General features: G+C 38.7%; 2 protein-coding genes across 3 annotated transcripts; one reads left to right on the forward strand and one right to left on the reverse strand.

Annotated features, from left to right (window-relative positions):
- Positions 1-18: 18 nt before the first annotated feature.
- LOC125229036 lies at positions 19-11,964 on the reverse strand. 2 transcript variants are annotated; one of them, XM_048133801.1, is made up of 7 exons: positions 11,868-11,964; positions 11,242-11,436; positions 10,468-10,644; positions 10,036-10,128; positions 7,621-7,749; positions 2,099-2,260; positions 19-720 (listed from the first exon to the last, which is right to left on the reverse strand). In XM_048133801.1, the coding sequence occupies exons 1-6, from the start codon at positions 11,913-11,915 to the stop codon at positions 2,099-2,101; spliced, it is 804 nt and encodes a 267-aa protein (XP_047989758.1). In that variant the 5' UTR covers positions 11,916-11,964; the 3' UTR covers positions 19-720. The 2 variants fall into 2 exon arrangements, with proteins under 2 accessions (XP_047989758.1, XP_047989759.1); XM_048133802.1 differs by lacking the exon at positions 7,621-7,749.
- A 202-nt stretch (positions 11,965-12,166) lies between these two features.
- Positions 12,167-18,545, forward strand: LOC125229008 (peptidyl-prolyl cis-trans isomerase E-like). Its single transcript, XM_048133768.1, is given in 12 exon segments — positions 12,167-12,274; positions 12,504-12,642; positions 13,207-13,269; positions 13,415-13,576; positions 15,246-15,377; positions 15,629-15,705; positions 16,010-16,099; positions 16,406-16,561; positions 16,895-17,003; positions 17,005-17,023; positions 17,411-17,517; positions 17,740-18,545. Coding segments are annotated over 11 exon segments (1,209 nt in total). The 5' UTR covers positions 12,167-12,274; positions 12,504-12,519; the 3' UTR covers positions 17,911-18,545.
- Positions 18,546-18,755: the final 210 nt, after the last annotated feature.

Raw genomic sequence — 18,755 nt, forward strand, 5'->3', positions numbered from 1 at the left:
AAAACTGAATTTGCAGGTTTTTGTTTATTATAAATAACGACGATGAAATTTGTAAAATTTAGATACATTACATAGGCAAGTCTTGTAAACAAACATATATCTACTTATATATGTAGATCACTGCCTTAAATACTGAGTACAAACAAACTAAACAAAGTGATTCATGAGACGTAAATACGTAATACACATTCCATAAGTGGAAATGGATCCCTCACCACCATATTTAGATCAAAGATAAAAACCTTTCTGGTAAGGCCACATTTCATTATCTACTTTCACGGACACCCTAAAATGTGGCTCTATGTTTTTTATATTCTATGTTGTATACAACACTTAATTAATAAACATAGAACTTCTTCAACCGTCATCATGACATGATAGAACTTTGATTATAAAGAACATAAAGTGTAACGCCCGTGTGAGTTACAATTCTTCAATCTTAGTGAAATTAAATTTGACATTTGTCATGAAAAGAAGTGTCGATATTTGACGGAACTATTTTAAATAGAGTGACCATGACATTTGCAAATAAATCACAACTTTTTTGACCAGTAAAAAAGAAACTTAGGTCAATCTCACTAACACCGGTAGGTACGAACAGTTGCTTATCACTTACTGCATGCGCAGGCTGCTCACGTGTCCTGAATCACTCTGTATACTCTGGTCCAAACTGCCGCCAAAACGGTGCAGTGTCTTCGGAAAATTCTGGGACAACGAGTCCTAGAAAATACGTTAGGATAGTGATACGAAGCCTGTAAGCCCTTTTCACAGCGAGGAGTGTATAGTGCTTTTCTCAAACTTGCAATGAAATAGGCTAAAAAACTGACTTTGAAAACCTTCCATTTAAAAAAAAATTCATACGCCGTCATATCTTTGGATATCGGGGCAGTAATTTACTCATGTCTACTTCTGCCTCCGCTCGCAATCCCGGAGGGCGTATATATATACAGTTTAAATCATCGACTTACAATAGGGACTGAGCTCACACTTTTTTTGCCATACTAAATTGAACCTTATCACCGGCGCATAAAGGCGTTCTTGACAGACTAGCAAAAGTGTGTCCACATGAGAGGGTCAAAGTTGGGGCTGGTGTCCCTCTCGCACGTGTGACCAGTGTTAAAAAATTACTATAGTAGTAGTATTTTTACCTGTATGATAACTAAGTTTATAAACTTCTTAAATTATTTTCGTATTATATCGAGGCAAGGGTATTAATACCTTGTAACGAATTGGTAAGTCATTATTATGAAGCCATAAAACCAAAAAATTGCGCAATTATTAAAAACCTTTAATTGGGTATTAGTAGATTTGGTAGTAACTTTGAATATTGACTGGTATCCCCAAATGATGACAGTGATGACGTCATTCAAATTATTTTGATAGTGGTAATAAGTGCGAGAGGGACACCAGCCCCAACTTTAACCTCTCATGTGGACACACTTTTTGGCCTAACTACTCATTCTGGTTTAATTATAATTCTGTGGTTTAAATACACATCCACGTCACTTTTGTCCATTTTGTAAATAATCTGTTTGAGGTAACGTTTTAACCGGTGACATTTACCGCATTATAGTATTGAAAAAAGATTAGAAATTAATAGGGGGCGCCACCGTCTATGTAAACCGTTTTGCATGTTTTTTCTGACGATGGCGTTGTCGTAAGTATTATTAATTCTGTGGCGTTGTGTCAGAATTTGACTTTTAGAAACAAATGACTGGAGCATTGCAGGCTTAGGCTCCGCGCACACGGGCGACAAAGTTGCTCGGCGACTTTCGTATTTGTATGAAAAGTTGGGTCGCCCCGTGTGCGCACTTTCATACTAGCCCATAGACCGAGCGACGGAGACAAAACAGTTTTGTCTCCCGTCTGTGGGGGGCCTTAGGTGGGGAAATCACTATGAAATTCCATTACATATCATCCTCACTCAGCGATCCAGATACGTAGTACTTCCCGACCTAATTTGTAATGACAATATTTCACTGCAAGTTTGAGAAAAAAACTTTGGTAATAGAGGAGTTTGTGAGCACCTTGCCCGTTCTGATGTAAATATCTTATGCGACTGCACTACACCTAGAAGTCGACATATTAACGTACGTACTTATGGCACTGCGGGGAGTGCGGGGGCAGGCGGGGAGAGGTTTTGCGGGTAGCAGGCTAGAGGAGCGGGCGGCGCCGTGAGGTACGCCACCCGCACCGGAGTCTTCTGCCGCTCCACCACGCCAGACGCCGTGGTGTACGCCGCCGTGAACACCGTCACCGCCTACACACAATTTTAAAGTTAACAACTAACTGTCATACTGAAACATGTTCAATTTGTTAGTAGACAAAAGCGCGAAGTTACATTTTCTGTGAAAAATCCACTCTTCGCGCCTACATGAAAAATACCAGTAAGGTCCATATGGGTAAATGTGCTATACAGTAACCCCTGTAAGTATGTCTGGCCTTTTTACTCATTCTCACATGTGTTTGAGAATTCATACTTCTGCTACTTTCTACTCACGATTAGTGGTAAACGTATGTACTCTCAATAATCATTATGATTATTGTTTAAACAGGCCAAATCTGAAGTCCAGTCACACTTTTCCGAATAACACTATTACTCGTATTGACCTTACATCTAACAGTTAAAAAAGAACAAAACTGCCTCGCTTTGTACCGAACTACATACAACTGGACAGTTGTCGCACCAATATAAAAGAAAAACCGACCAAGTGCGAGTCGGCCTCGCCCACAGAGGGTCCCGTACAAACTTTCTTTCAAACTACCTACTCAAAATAATCTTCATATAACTTCTTTCTTTCATATAACTCTAATGACTTGACTAGAAGACAAAAGTTTAGGTACTAATGAGCATTATTGTGTATAGCGCCATCTCTTCGTGAATTCGCTAACTAATTTGCGCGACCTGTATACTATGTTGGTTTTTCAGGGATAATTCTTTATAATGTTAACCGATTTAAACAGTTTTTACTTTATTGGAAAGAAGACGGTTTACGTAACATCTCGTATTAATTTGAAGTACGATATACATTCGCAAGGGTGGGTAACTTGAAAGTAAAAATATGAAAAGTTTTTTTTTTAATTAATAAAAAAGTTTCCAAGATACAAACACGATTATATTTTTCCTGTAATATTTAGCATAAAACCAATGTTTCCTAAAATTTTCATAATTTTTAGTTGGTAAACTTCGGAAATAAGGGGGGAACGGTATTTTTTTTTACATTTTCCTTCAAAATTCTTTTTTTTTTTCCACAACAAAAAAATTAAAAAAATAGTTTATTTACGTTCAATTTGCGCTCTTTCTAACGATATCCCACTTGATCTAGTAACTTGAAATTTATAGTTTGCCCCCCATTCATTTTGGCCATTTTCTACAATTAAAATTCATAAATTTAAAAAAATTATACTTTCTATTTGTAGAGGTTTACAATGTTCATAACTATTCCAAATTTCAAGTTGATAGCATTAGTAGTGTTCGAGATATTTAGGAATGTGACAGACGGACAGACAGACGGACAGAGTCGCACCATAAGGGTTCCTGTTTGTACCTTTTTGGTACGGAACCCTAAAAATGGAGAGAGTGTAACAGAACAAAGCGTCTATGACGAGGAAATTGACTCGTTATTACATATAAAACTTACGGCGAATCAACTTTTCCTTGACCAACTTTCTTGGTGCATATTTTCTTTGGGATTTCATTGGATATTTTAACAAATAATATCTGTGATGTTTAATCACATGTATAGTCACGTCTTCACTCATAAAATTCACTGTTATTCGATGCAAAACAGGTTGGAAAATCATATGTATCAACAAACTACGTTCACATGGACGAAATACTGACACTGACAGTTGTCAACTGAGTAGCGTTCCAATATTATATCTTGATTTCAATTATAGGTCGTAAAAATTGATAATGATGTGTATATATTTTCCCCTCACTAGCTCGGAAACACGTGTTTTGTCCTTTAATACCAGCGGGTAAAAACGCATTTTATCCACTAGTGGGTAAAGTAATTTGACCTTGAATAAAGTCAAATAAACTGCTACAAAATTGATAAAATTAGGTAAATCTAGTAATAAAGATGATTTACCACCTGTGGAACTACTTGGAAGCAGTGATAAACGCATTTTTTGCGTTGTAGTTTCCTCGCTATAGTGAGGGGAAAAGTTTTGTGTTATACTCGGGTGCAAATGTATTTTACTTCTCGTGTGTTAAAAACTCGCAAGTTCAGGATTCTATTCTCGAACTTATTTCAACTATAGAATCCTTTCACTTGCTCGTTTTTCAATTCCACACTCGGCGTTAAAATACAACTTTGCCCCCTTGTATAACAAATAACTATTTCCCCTCACTGGCTCGGAAACACGTGTTTTGTCCTTTAATACCAGCGGGTAAAAACGCATTTTATCCACTAGTGGGTAAAGTAATTTGACCTTGAATAAAGTCAAATTAACTGCTTTAAAATTGATAAAAGTAAGTGAATCTAGTAATAAAGATGACTTACCACCTGTGGAACTACTGGAATCAGTGATAAACGCATTTTTTGCGTTGTAGTTTCCTCGCTATAGTGAGGGGAAAAGTTTTGTGTTACACTCGGGTGCAAATGTATTTTACTTCTCGTGTGTTAAAAAACTCGCAAGTTCAGGATTCTATTCTCGAACCACTCGCTTCGCTCGTGGTTCAACTATAGAATCCTTTCACTTGCTCGTTTTTCAATTCCACACTCGGCGTTAAAATACAACTTTGCCCCTTGTATAACAAATAACTATTTCTGGATGTGTTTATTGTAGCATTTAGAAACAAAAATGATATTTTATTATGTATTTGATTTACAAAACTGGTTAAAAACCTTTGATAAAGTAATATTTGCATATTTATATTTACCACAATATAAAATGTTTCATTACGTACTAGGAATCAACAAAAGATATCTCCATCTCACTCTGAAACACGTGCAGTCATGCAGGTGTTACTATTGAGAAGCAAAAACGTACGTGCTGAGCTGTCTTGGACATTAATGCCTAAGGCGTACGACTTAGTAAACAAAACAGTTACGACCTTTTTCTTATGTGTGTAATTTAGCGGCTATCCATTGTTATTTGTCGCCAGTCACTCTTTTGTCACTCTTTTGTCACTCTTTTGTCGCTCTTTTGTCGCTCTTTTGTCGCTCTTTTGTCACTCTTTTGTCACTCTTTTGTCGCTCATTTGTCGCTCTTTTGTCACTCATTTGTCGCCATTTGAGTCTCCTGTCACCCTTTTGTCACTCATTTGTCACTCTTTTGTCACTCTTTTGTCACTCATTTTTATCTATAAAAGGGTCGGAGCGAGCCGACGCGCGGCATTCTTAAAACATCTACAAGACTAACAGTGTCTCTGGCTTTCGTGTGTTATACTCGTGAGTGAAGTTGTTCTGCTATTATTTCTCTGTTTGTTTTTACTTGGAAATTATTCTAAGTGATTGTAAACTTTGAAATTGTGTCTCTGTTTGATTGTGCGGGGACAATATCGTCGTACAGTTGAATTTAGACCTGTGGTGGAATTGCTTTACCGTCAGTTGTGGGGTTATTTTAGTGTTCTATTTATAGTGTAGTGTTACATTTAAATTAATGTGTATAGTGAAGTTTTCTGTGCTTTGTTTCGTGAGCGCCGTCAAGCAATACAAAGACTGGGTTGATGTATAGCTGGTGCTTGGAGATAAGTCTGTGTTTGGTTTTGTAGGGAGTAATTCTTGCAAAACTAAGCTTAGATTATAGCACATAAAGGAAACTTCACTCGTTTGTTTATATGGTCAGTAAAATTGAACTTAGTAATTTTCTAAGGGGTTATTTTGTGAAAGTTATAAGCCAGATCATTGTTTGTGACAGACTGTTGTCCGGCTAAGCGCTTTATACCTTGCGGCTGTTAAACATAAGGCGTTTAGGGGTCTTTTTGTTCCAAGTGGAGGCTTGGGCGCTTTTTTATATTTACAAAAGCGTACTTTCTCACCGGTCTCAAAGAGTCCAACTGTTAGATGGAAGTGAGGACTTTCACGATTGACGAAAGACATTAGGAGTAATCCTTGCTCACTGAAGTCGGCAGTATTTGAGGCTGGGGTCCTATATATATATATTTATTTACTCGGTGTTCTGGTTCATGCTAGCGTTGGTCACTGGGGATTTCGGTTGTGTTCGATTCATATCTAAGTAAAGTCTGATCGCAGCTGGGTCTCCCACGTGGCTGGTACTGGTGTGTCCTAGAATACTGGATATATACACGGATAGGGCGATCTACTCTCTGCTACCCTAGCCTGCGGGCAAGAGCAGAGGGGGGATCAGAACACAAGCCTATAGGTTGCCTATCTCAGCTTCGCTGGCTGAACTGTACAGTTCTAGTAGGGATACACTTGTACATATTCTGAACACAAGATCTATGGTAAGTGAGGGTCTGTGTTTCAGATATGTTAGAGTAGGAACAATAGGAGTAGGGTAGAGTCACACACTATTTCTATGAAAGTAGAGTTCTATTATGATTGGTCTTAAATTATAATTGGTCAACGTGTGTTGTGGAGAAATAATTTAACTACTACTATTTATATGGTTAAAATGGACTTTAAATGTGGTGTTTACTATCTTAAAATATGTGGTAAAACTGGTAATTTATAAAATCTCTTATTAATTAATTTATCTGAGTGAAATTAATAATTGTGGTAGCAATTTCTGACCTTTTGGTGTGGCTGCGGGACGCTTGGTGTTGCTAACTAGTTTTTCAAGGTAAATTCTATCAAGTTGGTTAGGGAAACAAACTATACTTTGGAATAAAAAGCATAGGTTTGTTATAGGGCCCAGTGGCATGCGAGTGCCGTCCACTGATGGAAAGTCAAAAGCTTAGAAAAGTTAGTAGACTTGCTTAGTTCTTATAAAAGTTAGCGACTGCTCGGTGTTTCGATAAAACATTAGAAAGATCGAGAAGTTATGGTCTATTAGCAGTATTGGGGAAAGGGGGTTTAGCTAGGGAAAAAGAGACAAAACAAAAAGGGTTAGTTCGTAGATAGATAGCCCTTCAGGCTTACTTGCTTAGGATCCTGATAAAGTGGTTTGATCAGGTCAGGGGTCCCATACCGTATCGCAAGCCCTTGCCCAAACCGGGACCACTAATAAGGCGTAGCGGATGATTACCTAAATATTTTTTAATATTTATTTCAAGTATGTTTCACTCACTAACTTTTATTCTAAAATTTCTTCATCAGGTCAATAATTTTCTCACACATAACTTTCTAGGCCTAAATCTGATAATATACTCTTCCATTAACACTATATTATTATGCTACAATTACCTATAATCTTCTTTAAAATATAAATAAATAAAAATTTAAATATTAGTCAAAAATACAGCTGATACTCATTAAAGGATCTAGGTTATCGTGGTTCACATCGAAGGGTTCTACATAATCACACTAAACGATCACAAGGCCAAATTTACGGGGTATATTTAAAGGGGGGTTAGCTATACTGTTGGTTAGTCAAGTAAGTAAGTAAATAAGTAAGGTGAGCGGAGGTTTAGTTACAAGAGATAACTAAGACGTACCGTAAACGACTATCTAATTATACTCGAGTATATGGTATTTCGTTTTTGCGTACCAAGATCATGATAATGGCGGAGGAGAGGGCAGTAAGAGCACTGGCGTAGTTGCGCAACTCTAGTATCGCGAGCCGGAGACAGCCTGTCTGCGGCGACGGCAGTTGCGACAAGTCGCACACAGCCTCGCGCTGTAACCAATCATTTCATTTCAAATATAATAGCTACACTTGAAAAAAAAACTATTTAAGCAAATACGCCCACGGGCGATTTTGTTGCCGCAACTTTTTTGGCTTTCACATCATCGGACTATGGGCTAATATGAAAGTGCGCCCACGTAAGTAGCGACACAATTTTATAGAAACACATCCAGGGGACAAAAAATTCGGGGCGAAAAGTCGCCCGTGGGCGCATACTTTAACAAAACAGATTGTAAACGAATTTAACGAATAGTTTTTTTATATGTTATGTGGTTAATTAAGACATAAGGTAGGTTGTAGCTCATACATACAAGTAAAAATAGTAAATCTGTCGATAACCAGCTTAGGTTTCATTGTACTTCTTGATTAGATTAGATTAGATTTCATTTATTCACAAGAATATATGGTACATAAGATGTTACAAATGAAGATACAGAGCCTTAATACATTCGGCCGTTAGGCATGTGAAAATTGGTGTAGGCATAGCCTGCTTATTCTAGTGCATGCGTATATTATAGATAGATAGATAGATAGATAGATAGATAGATAGATAGATAGATTTTTATTGGTATTAATCATACACTGTCAGTTTACAATCATAAATTACAAAAAAATAACAATTCATTATATTCACATTACATGTTCATAAATTAATTAACAAATAATATTGTTGAAATTAATATATTACTATTGATACTTATAATTATTATGTCATTCAATCATATTTATTAAAGAGCAGTTTCCTTGTCCTAGTATTACCTACATTATTCATTACTTACTATCTTAAATAAAATTACATTAACAAAGTATCGCTGAAAAAGTATCTATTCTGTGATATGTTTTATTAATGAGCTCAGCCTTTAATTTTCTTTTGAATAGATTAAGGTGTAACTCTTTCAACTGCTCTGGTAAGTGGTTATATACTTTAGAGGCCATACCTAGTATGCTGTTTCGCAAAAGCGCAGTTTTTCCAGCTATTGGGTTAATTTTGTACTTGAAACGCCTGTTCCTAGAGTTTTCTGATACTAGTGGGAACAAATCAGGGTTTGATTTGACAAAAACTGACATTTCATAAACGTAAAGGCTGGCTAATGACATTATGTTTAGATCCTTAAAATATAGTTTATAACTTTCAGTCTGTTTTAGTCCACAGATGGCACGTACACATTTTTTTTGAGCACCTAATACTAGTTTTTTGTTTGTAGAGTTTCCCCAAAATATTAAGCCATAACGAAGTATTGATTCTACATATCCATGATAGGCTAGTAAAGCAGTTTTTCGATCAGATATTTTAGCGATTCTTTTAAGGGTAAATATAAAACTACTCTATTCTACTACACTCGTTTACACAATGTTGAGGTATGTGTTTTCCAGTTCATGTGATTGTCTATGTCAATACCTAAAAATTTAGTAACGTCTGTGTGTTCTACTTTGTGATTATTATATTTTACGTCAAAATTTATTGATTTTGATTTTGACTGATGGAATTGCATAATTTAAGTTTTATCAATGTTTATTTTTAGCTTGTTCGTTTCCAGCCAGTCGATGATAGTCTTAACCTCTCGTATGCTTAGGAGCAGATCTGCTCCATATTGTTTCAACTTTAACATGTAGTTATTATGACTAATATATTAATGACAATTTTTTGACAGACGCATACGAAAGGTTAAGTGTGTTATTTATATCTGATTCGTATGTAGTTGGGTCATTCGATTTAATTAAAACTGTGCTGTCATCTGCGAATAGTATCATAGGATGTTCAATGTATCTTGGCAGGTCGTTTATATAAACTAAAAAGAGCAACGGGCCTAGGATGCTCCCTTGTGGAACTCCACGAATCAAAGGTTTTAATTGAGAATAGTAAGAAGTTTCTTCTTGTGTATCAGGACATAATCTCTTTATTTCAGTACACTGCATTCTATTACTTAAATATGAATTTAGTAAATCTAGGGCGTTACCTCGGATTCCGTAGCGCTCTAATTTTTTCAGCAAATGGTTATGGTCGACAAAATCGAATGCTTTTGATAGATCCATATATATTGCACAGATAGGTACCCCTTTATCTTATTATTATCTTATGATTCTTAAGTATTTATATATATTAGTATATTAAGTATATTATCTTATGATTCTTAAGTATTTTACATGGCGCGGTCGGTAGGATACGAACCCATCGACCCAGGATACGAGTTCCAGTCCACAAATTAAATAGAAGTAGAAATTTTTATAACCATTAACCAAGATCAACTCGTAAAGTCTGTTTTACGGAGCAGTTACCTTAAAGTTGCTGATGCGTCCGCAGCAGGATGGAGGCAGAGTACGACGGTGCTTGTACCAGTCGGAGGGATCCTGTACGCCGCAGCAACGTAGCTGAAATCAAAACAAATCACTTTATACTGCTAACGATGTAGATTTTATTTATAATTAAAGGGTTACCCTCATCTGGCAGAATAATTTTGGTCAGAAACACTTCGCATAACATGTTTCACAGAAACACTTTTGGTCGAATGTTATTTTTGCAGAAAAAATAGTTGGCATTATTACTACCACGTATACGACACGCTTGGCAGGATTTTGTTCTGCAGAACATTACTTTGGTCGAATTTGATTTAGGCCGATAGTCCACTATCATATGTTTATCATAGAAATATGATCATAGGCAACATTTTTTTTCATAATGTGAAAACGCACTAAGGCGTTATTGCATACCTCCAGCTGCATGGCGGCAACGGAGGTCCGCATGGCGGCGTCGACGCCCTGCAGGCTCAGCGCGCGGTGCATGCTAGCGTTGAGCGCGCCGGGCTCGCGCAGCGCGCGCGCCAGCCCGCCCAGCGAGCACTGCCCCACCGTCAGCATCAGGAGCGCCGTCATTGTTACTCCCAGCAGCTGTTGCAATACATTTTCATATAATTTCTTAACAAACCAATTTGACACTAAACCGGCACGATCTTGACGTCTTTCGACGAAAAGATTGGCCAACATTGCCTTAAACAGAGAAGCGTGGAAGAAAGAGAGGGAGGCCTTTGCCCAGCAGTGGGACACAACAGGCTAACCAATAAATAACTAAAAACCAATGAAATAATAGACATATCTACATGTCTATTATTTCACTTGTATATAATTAGTACAAAACAGCTTATTTTCTTTACTTGCGAAATTTACATTTACAAATAAAACAATGCGAAAACTACTTACGCGGAGCGCTTTAATCATTTGAACCTTTCTAATTTCCTGATTTGCACCCCATTACGTAATCTATTCCTGGCTAGGAGGAGAACATGGTATTTTTAAAACTGCGTTTTCACTTAGTGTGCTGAATTATTCTGAGGGAGCATTTATTCGTGCGTGCGCGTGGAACACTTGACTTCCATAATTACCTTTATTGGTGCACGAACGAACGAATGCTCGCTCAGAACTGTTCATAGCACTAAGTGAAAACGCGGCTTGAATGTTCTTTGTTCAATCATAAGTATCATAACTTACCGTAGCGAATAACGGCTGCGACCTGGGATAGTAGGGCACAAGCGTGGCCAGCCAGCAGACCGGCAGGCACAGCAGCGCACCCGCCACGAAGCTCACGGTGGAGGCCAGCTCCACGGCCAGGTCCGACGTCCAGAAGTAATACGACATGCGCAGCAGGCTCCATGCCGTCGACCCGCCCAGGATCGCTCCGCCGCTCTTAACACAATCATTTTATTTTACTACAAGGTTAACTACATAGGTACCTATTTGAATTCGTTCTCCAACCGTTATAAATCATTTGAAAAGGTATGGTTTTTATTTTTACAAACATTCTACTTTCGTTTATGTTTATGCGATAGGAGGCAAACGAGCGGACAGGTCGCCTGATGGTAAGCGATCACTGCCGCCCATAGACGAACGACAACTCAGTAGTTCAGGTCGACTGCTGCTAAATGCCGCAAGCTACCAATACCAATACTGCTATATCCTGTTTTTTTTTTTTTTTTTTCAAACTGTAAAAACTTTGTTACTTTCACCTTTTGCGTCTTTTGTAACTGCCGAAGTAGACGTACTCTCACTCATATCATGTTATTAGTGTAAAGAGTATTGATACAGGCAAATTATATTTTAAGTAGGTGAATACTTACCAGGAGCAGACCTGCGCACATAAATAAAATTATACCGCTGTTTCTCATATTGAGGAATAATTTATGGAAGCATTAAATGAAAGAGCTTTGTACATTTCGTTTTGACACTTTGTGAATTTTGAAACCTCAATTTAAACCAATTTTGACGTATTTATGTTTTTTGTCTAATATACGAGATCACAAAAAAGTTCCATGCTGAGATGTTGAGCGAGATTTTTTCAGAATTAAAAAAAAATCAAAGAGGATTATTTAGAATTTTATTTTGCCTGTCAGTGCAATAACTATATTGTCAAAATGGTTCCCACAGCATTTTGTAGTGCAAAATTTTGAAGTTTTTAATATATTAATATTTTTTTACTTCTTTTTATATATAGAGACATCATCATCTCAAGTATTGGTGTTTTAAAGTAAGTATCTAACAAAAACGTAACTACATAACAGCACACATCGGAATATACTTGGCGTATAGTACCGTGGTAAGTCCTCCCAAATAGTTGACAGTATGGTCTTGTCGTCATCGAAAAACGTGGATGAATTCCTGAATGGATAAATAATTAGAACCCCTACAGCACACTTTTTAAAGCTAGCTGCTATATTTTTATAGCATACTTAAGTAATAACCAATTTATACCTCAGATAAAGTGACTACACAATGCACCCGCTACGCGAGCGCGCGTGTGATGATGTCCTCGAGAACCCGCTGCTGTCGTCGCCGCCGCCGGAGCCCGTGAAGCCGCGCCCGCCCCGCGAGCGCCGCCCAAGACAATTCAAAATTGTAAGTCCGAGTATATTATATCGTCAAGTCAATTTCAACAATAAAGTGACATTCAAATCATGTGGTTAATTTCTCTTAATTATGGTACGTCTCGCATGCGCCAAATCAGGTAGCAGCAGCGGCTGATCCATACAAGCCGATCCCACAGGCTTGCCTAAAATTGATTACTAGTAAAGTACCTAATGTAAAGGTAGGTTTCTTTTTGTGCAGTGTTGCCTAGCAGAAATTTTCACCAGCCGCTACTAGTGGTACGAGTAGGTACATTATACTCGTAGGTACAGTCGACTACAAAGAGATGTATCCAGTTTTTCACCTTAAATCATTGTAATAAGGTCGACTACAAAGAGATGTATCCATTTTTTCACCTTATATCATTATATTATGTAATAAAAATACAAATAGTGCATTATTGTTATCCAACAGTACTTCAGTCAAGTTCAATATTTCTTGGACTAAGATGGGGTGATCCGGGTGATATAGCATTATAAACTACTTAGTCGATTTCATCAGAAAATACCATAGTCTCTTCATTCATGCATTTACCTACAACTTATTATTTTTCAGCCACCAAAATTTGTTTTGATTACTGAAGATTTCTATGAAAAATGGGTCAACCATCTGAAACAGGTAAAAAAATGCTTTAATATTACCTAGCCTTGGTCAGTTGCTCATCCATCAAGATAACCGGTGGCTTATTTTCTTCAATATTTCATTTTGATTAATTTTCTAAGCGTTTATAAAAGTTAAACTAGCCGGTATCGTCGTGTTCCAGCTTCAAATGATGCGGCACATCGTGGACGACCACCCGCCGGAGCTGTTCCCCGACATGTACCTGAAGCCGCGCCGGCTCAACTACTACGCGCAGCAGCTCGAGCACAACATGAACGTCAACAAGGACCTGCTCAAGAAGATCAACATCATACAGAGGACTGGGGTAAGCGGGGTTGCACTAACCTTGACGGAGGATAGAGATAGAGGTAGTGTTGAGTAATCTACCACCAGGTAAACTACTCAACTTAGAACGAAGGATAGAGATACTTGTATAGAGGAGAGATCGTGTTGGGATAGAGATAGGGCAGAGACACGGAGCAGCTGGATCACAACATGTTCCTCAACAAGTATCTGCTCAAGAAGATCAACATCATACACATGACTGGGCTAAATGTGCACTCTTTGATAGATGATAAGGGCCTATTACACCTGTATACCTAGTCAGGTTTGTAACTAGCTCGGTTTTAGCTTCTTACCGACTACTTACTTTAGATCTTTCTACAAAATTTTGTGAGAACAAATTCATCTATTGGGTTGGCACAAAAGTAATGAGACACTTGGTTTACGTTTTATATTTTTTTATTATTATTACAATACAAAAAGCTTAGTCGATGATGTAATCACCATTAGCATCTATGACTTCTTGCCAACGATCCGGCAAAGTTTGGATGCCTTTCGCCCAGAACTCTGATGGCTGTGCCTCGAAAAGTTCTTCAACTCCACCTGTACATCATGGAAATCATTGAATTGTTTACCCCGCAAATGTCGTTTCAGGGCTCTAAACAAATGAAAGTCTGATGGTGCGAGGTCTGCAGAATAAGGTGGGTGGGGTATCGTCTCCCAGCCCAAGTTCTGCAGCTGTTGGCGAACGGTAGATGCGACATGAGGTCGAGCGTTATCATGTAGTAAAATTACAGTGGCTCGTCTTCGTCGTTTTTTCTTGATAGCAGAAGATAGTTCGGTGAGCTGTGTTGAATATTTGTTAGCATTTACAGTTTCATTGTGTAATAGTTCATGAAACAGCATGCCTTGCGAGTCCCAGAAACAACAAAGCAAAACTTTTAAGCGGTTCTTTTGACTCAGCTTCGGTTGAGTTGGTGGCGTTTCTTCTCGAGGCAGCCAAAAAGCACGACGTGTATCGTTCTCATAATAAATCCATGATTCATCTCCCGTAACCAGATCAGTCAAAAACTCTTTACGTCGGGGTCGCAGCAAAAGTGATTGACAGATGGCGACACGGACTGCACGACTGGCGTCGGTAAGGATGTGCGGTACCCATCGAGCCAAAACTTTTCGATACCCAAGCACATGCAGATGGTATTCCACAGCGTGGTGACTGCAGTTATGTGCTTCCGCTAATTCACGAGTAGTAGCATCAGGATTCGACTGTAGTTCGCGGCGTAAATCGTCATCATTGAATGCAGGTGGTCGCCCTGAGCATGACTGACTTTCAAGGCTTCTGTCTCCTGATTTAAAACGGTCAAACCATCTGGACACCGTGGCATGGCTTGTACTTCCAGCGCCCAATGCAGTGTTGATATTGTCAGCCGCAGCCCGCGCACTGTGGCCTAACAAGTACTCGTATAAGTAAAGTGTTCGAACTTGTCGCTCGTCCATTTTATTTCAATCTAACTAAACCAATCACGAGGGCGGCTTTATATACCCTCACATTAGAAGTACCTAAAATGTTCTACAACATACTAGAATATTATCGAAAACAATTAACTTAAGAAAGGAAATGTATAGAGTTTTGTAGAGTGTGTCATTACTTTTGTGCCAACCCAATAGTATACTTATAAATATTTGCCAATTTTCTTACGTTACCGCTGCAGGGCTTCGTAGACTGCTGGACGCGGCCGGAGCCCACCAACACGTACAACAAGCTCATGGTGAAGAAGCGACAGCGCGACCTCGACACAGTTCAAAATCAGAACGAATACTTCTACAATAGACTACTTATCGCTGTATGTTATTCATGATACTTATCTTTTAAGTAGGTACAAATAGGTTCATGTTCTCATTATTGCGTTATAAGTTCTACTTATATGCTACACGAAATAATAAATATAATTTTTCATGCCCTTTGAGTCTCTCGCTGCGCTCAAGTCATAAAAGCTTTCGCTTGCTCGCGAGTCTCGAGCCTCTAATTCAGCATTGCAGAATAGTCGCACTTTACTTTGTTATTGCATGATTATCAAATCTTCTTATCTTATAGCGATCAGAACAGCCGTCGACAAAACAATTTGATGAAATGTGGAAGGATACGAAGCAGAAACTGATCCTTGGGGCGTCGTAAGTATTTTAAAGTAATTTTCCCGCCTTCGTTTAGCAGTTTTAACATTTAATCAATGATTCTAATTATGTAATTATTCATGATTAATTGCATTCAATTTGATTTGGCTAAACGAATTAAGTAGTCTTTTACTGACAATGAACTGAAAGTTTGTTCGCGTCACGTACCCTGAATTCCTCGCAAAGGGGCAACGTTTCTATATAACATAACATCTAAGCTAATACTGTAGCTCTAACAATTCACTATTCCACATACTAAATAATTTCCAAAGCTGCCGAACCTAAAATGTCGGTATGCTTTCAGGTTACCATTTATATTGTTCAAGACTGAAAAAATTGATCGTGGTGTCCACGATCCCGCTTTTGACAAACCTATGCACATATTCAGAAGCAAGTAAGTATAATAAAAATATTAACAATATATGCATGTAATAATGCAATATCGCACTAACTGTGCCTTTAGGTACACAAACCAGGTGTTATTTATACAATATATGAAGTTATGAACATGAGGCACAACGTTTTTCATGAATGTAGTACAATATTCAGGACCGGCATTTGCAGCCGCGTTAATGACAGCTAAAGCAGAGGGGTAGTCAGCGGCGTCTTCTCCAGGGTTAAACTTCTTTTCGCGTTTTCGGTCTAAATCTTCTCCGTTATAATGCTAGTCTAATAACGTGTGATTACTTGTGATCTGAAGGGTGGCCCTGGACATAAGGGTGGTGGCTGGTGCGAAAATTGGCAAGGTGATGATCGAGTTGTTCTCGGACATCGCGCCTCGGACGTGTCAGCTGTTCCTGAGCCTTGTGAAAGGTGACAAGCGCGGCTACGCATACACCGGCTGTAGAATCTTCAGGTACTATACAAGTTATTAAATTATTTAAATGGGTTAGGTTAGGTTGTCGTGCACCTATAGCACCCACACTAATATAACCACTGATTGTAAATCTGAACTGGGTCTGTAAACGAGAGCACAATCGTTGAAGCTCCGTCGCGTATAGCGCATCGAAGTAATCTCTCTCTCCACGAAGCATAAAGATTGTTCTCTTGGCTAAGGCTCATAAGAATAAGAATTGGCCCTTTCATATAATTCCAAGAGAAGACGCGCACCAACAAATAATGTGAAGGAGATTTTTGTGATTATTTTTTTAACGAGCAACTTTTGATTATTATTCTCTTGGCCAATAAGAATCGTGCCCGATCTGTACTGCCGGGGAGGTGACGTGGAGAAGGACAACGGCTACGGCTGCTTCTTGCCCGATGGCGAAACCGAGCCCTCCACGCCCGAGAACTTCGAGCCTCAAGCACTCCGTGCCAGGTAGCTATTTTACAGGTTCTTATGGGAATTTAGAGCTAGGCTCTTATCAAGTGGGTATATCATCTCTGACGCCGGGACGTCCCAAAATCGTACCAGGTCCATGCAAACCAAATACTAATCACCAAAGACAAAATAAGAAAGGCTCGTCCTTAACCAAGAATTTCGAACAGTGACCAGCCATTTCCCATCTCTAATGCACGCACAACGTCGAACGAGCAGATAAAAGATCTTGGAAATATGTATAAAAATATATATACATCACGTAAGTACTTACCGCAAATAGAGCGCACTGGTTTTTTTTTTAACTCCTTTAAAATAAGTTCTATGATTTGTCTCATACATAACGTACTGAAGTATAGTGGATGAAATATGTATAACACTCCACAGGTGTGATTTCCATGGTCGTTACTCCGGGCAACGAGGTGACGGGCCAGTTCAACATCGTTTTCAAACCGTTGCCGCAATTGGATGGAAAGCATGTCGTGTTCGGAAGAGTAAGTAAACCTAATACGTGATTTATTGTACCTAGTAAGTAAAGCCTGACCAACAAATGTATGACTACGCGGTAGCCATACGTGCGAATGAAAAGTCCCATCGCTGTGTCTCGCTTCAATGCATGGCCGCCGCTCACCGCTGTCGCGCTTAGACCAATGTCGTGGCTAAGCCGTTAGCGTTGTGTTAAGTAACAAAAATATAAAATGTTTGATAATATTTAGATCGTGGCAGGCCCCACGCAGTTCCTGGAGCGCATCAGCGCGCTGGGCCTGCCGCTGGGCACCACGACGTCGGACTGCGTGGTGCACGCGTGCGGCTGCTACTCGCGCCGCGGCCAGTACCGCGCCGGCGCCCCCAACACAAGGAAATTCCCGCCGAGGCGCACCAAGTGAACGGGTTCATTTGAAATATTTGACATGAAAAATCGGGTAACTCACGTAAAATTGTCGACGATCGCTCGACATGTAACGAGGAGCATTTTCATTGAGCACGCGCGATGCCGATGGTCAACAACAACCATCGACAATTTTACGTGAGTAATTTATTATTAAAATTGTTTGAAATACTTTGTTATTAAACGTTATTTATTTATTTATATCTACTAATCCTGAAATTTCGACTCGATTCTCTTCGACCCGTCAGCCCCCGAATATCTCCGCTCGAAATTCAAATTTGATACACCACGCCCTGGCGCTGATCTTCGTTCTTCTCGTAGTTTAAGGCTTATTGTCCCTCAACATCGTACCGGTTTTATGTCCAACTCTTTTACTGTCCAGGCAATTAGACTTTGGAACTCTCTTCCTCTCTCAGTTAGACAAGCACAGACCAAATTCGCATTCAAGCGCATGTTGCACAAATATTTCTTTGACAAAGTTTCTTCATCGTCATCTTAATGATTCACACTAGGTATATGTATATCAATGTAAATATAATTATGTATGTTTATTTTTATTACGTATATATGTAAGTTTATCTTGAATATGTATAGTTTAATATTCATCTATCCATAGTTTAGGTTACAGTTTCCTGTTCCTTCTTTTTATTAAGACACTGCACCTACTTAATCTTTCTGGTTTAGCCCATTGGTTGACTGGTAGAGAATGCATTGAGGCATTAAGTCCGCCATTTGTACCTTATTTTGTTGTGCAATAAAGATTAAATAAATAAATAAATAAATTTCTAAGCGTAGTGCGTAATACAAGTACATACCATACGACATACAATAAAAAATTGGGAA

The sequence above is a fragment of the Leguminivora glycinivorella genome, chromosome 8 (assembly GCF_023078275.1).
Source record: "Leguminivora glycinivorella isolate SPB_JAAS2020 chromosome 8, LegGlyc_1.1, whole genome shotgun sequence".
Classification (NCBI taxonomy): domain Eukaryota; kingdom Metazoa; phylum Arthropoda; class Insecta; order Lepidoptera; family Tortricidae; genus Leguminivora; species Leguminivora glycinivorella.

Coding starts and splice junctions, on each gene's coding strand:
- LOC125229036 (XM_048133801.1), bottom strand. CDS start 11,915: ATGAGAAACAGCGGTATAATTTTATTTATGTGCGCAGGTCTGCTCCTG. Junction 10,129..10,467: donor TTGCCGCCATGCAGCTGGAG/GTATGCAATAAC, acceptor TTTTGATTTCAG/CTACGTTGCTGCGGCGTACA. Junction 2,261..7,620: donor CCGCCATTATCATGATCTTG/GTACGCAAAAAC, acceptor AATTGTGTGTAG/GCGGTGACGGTGTTCACGGC.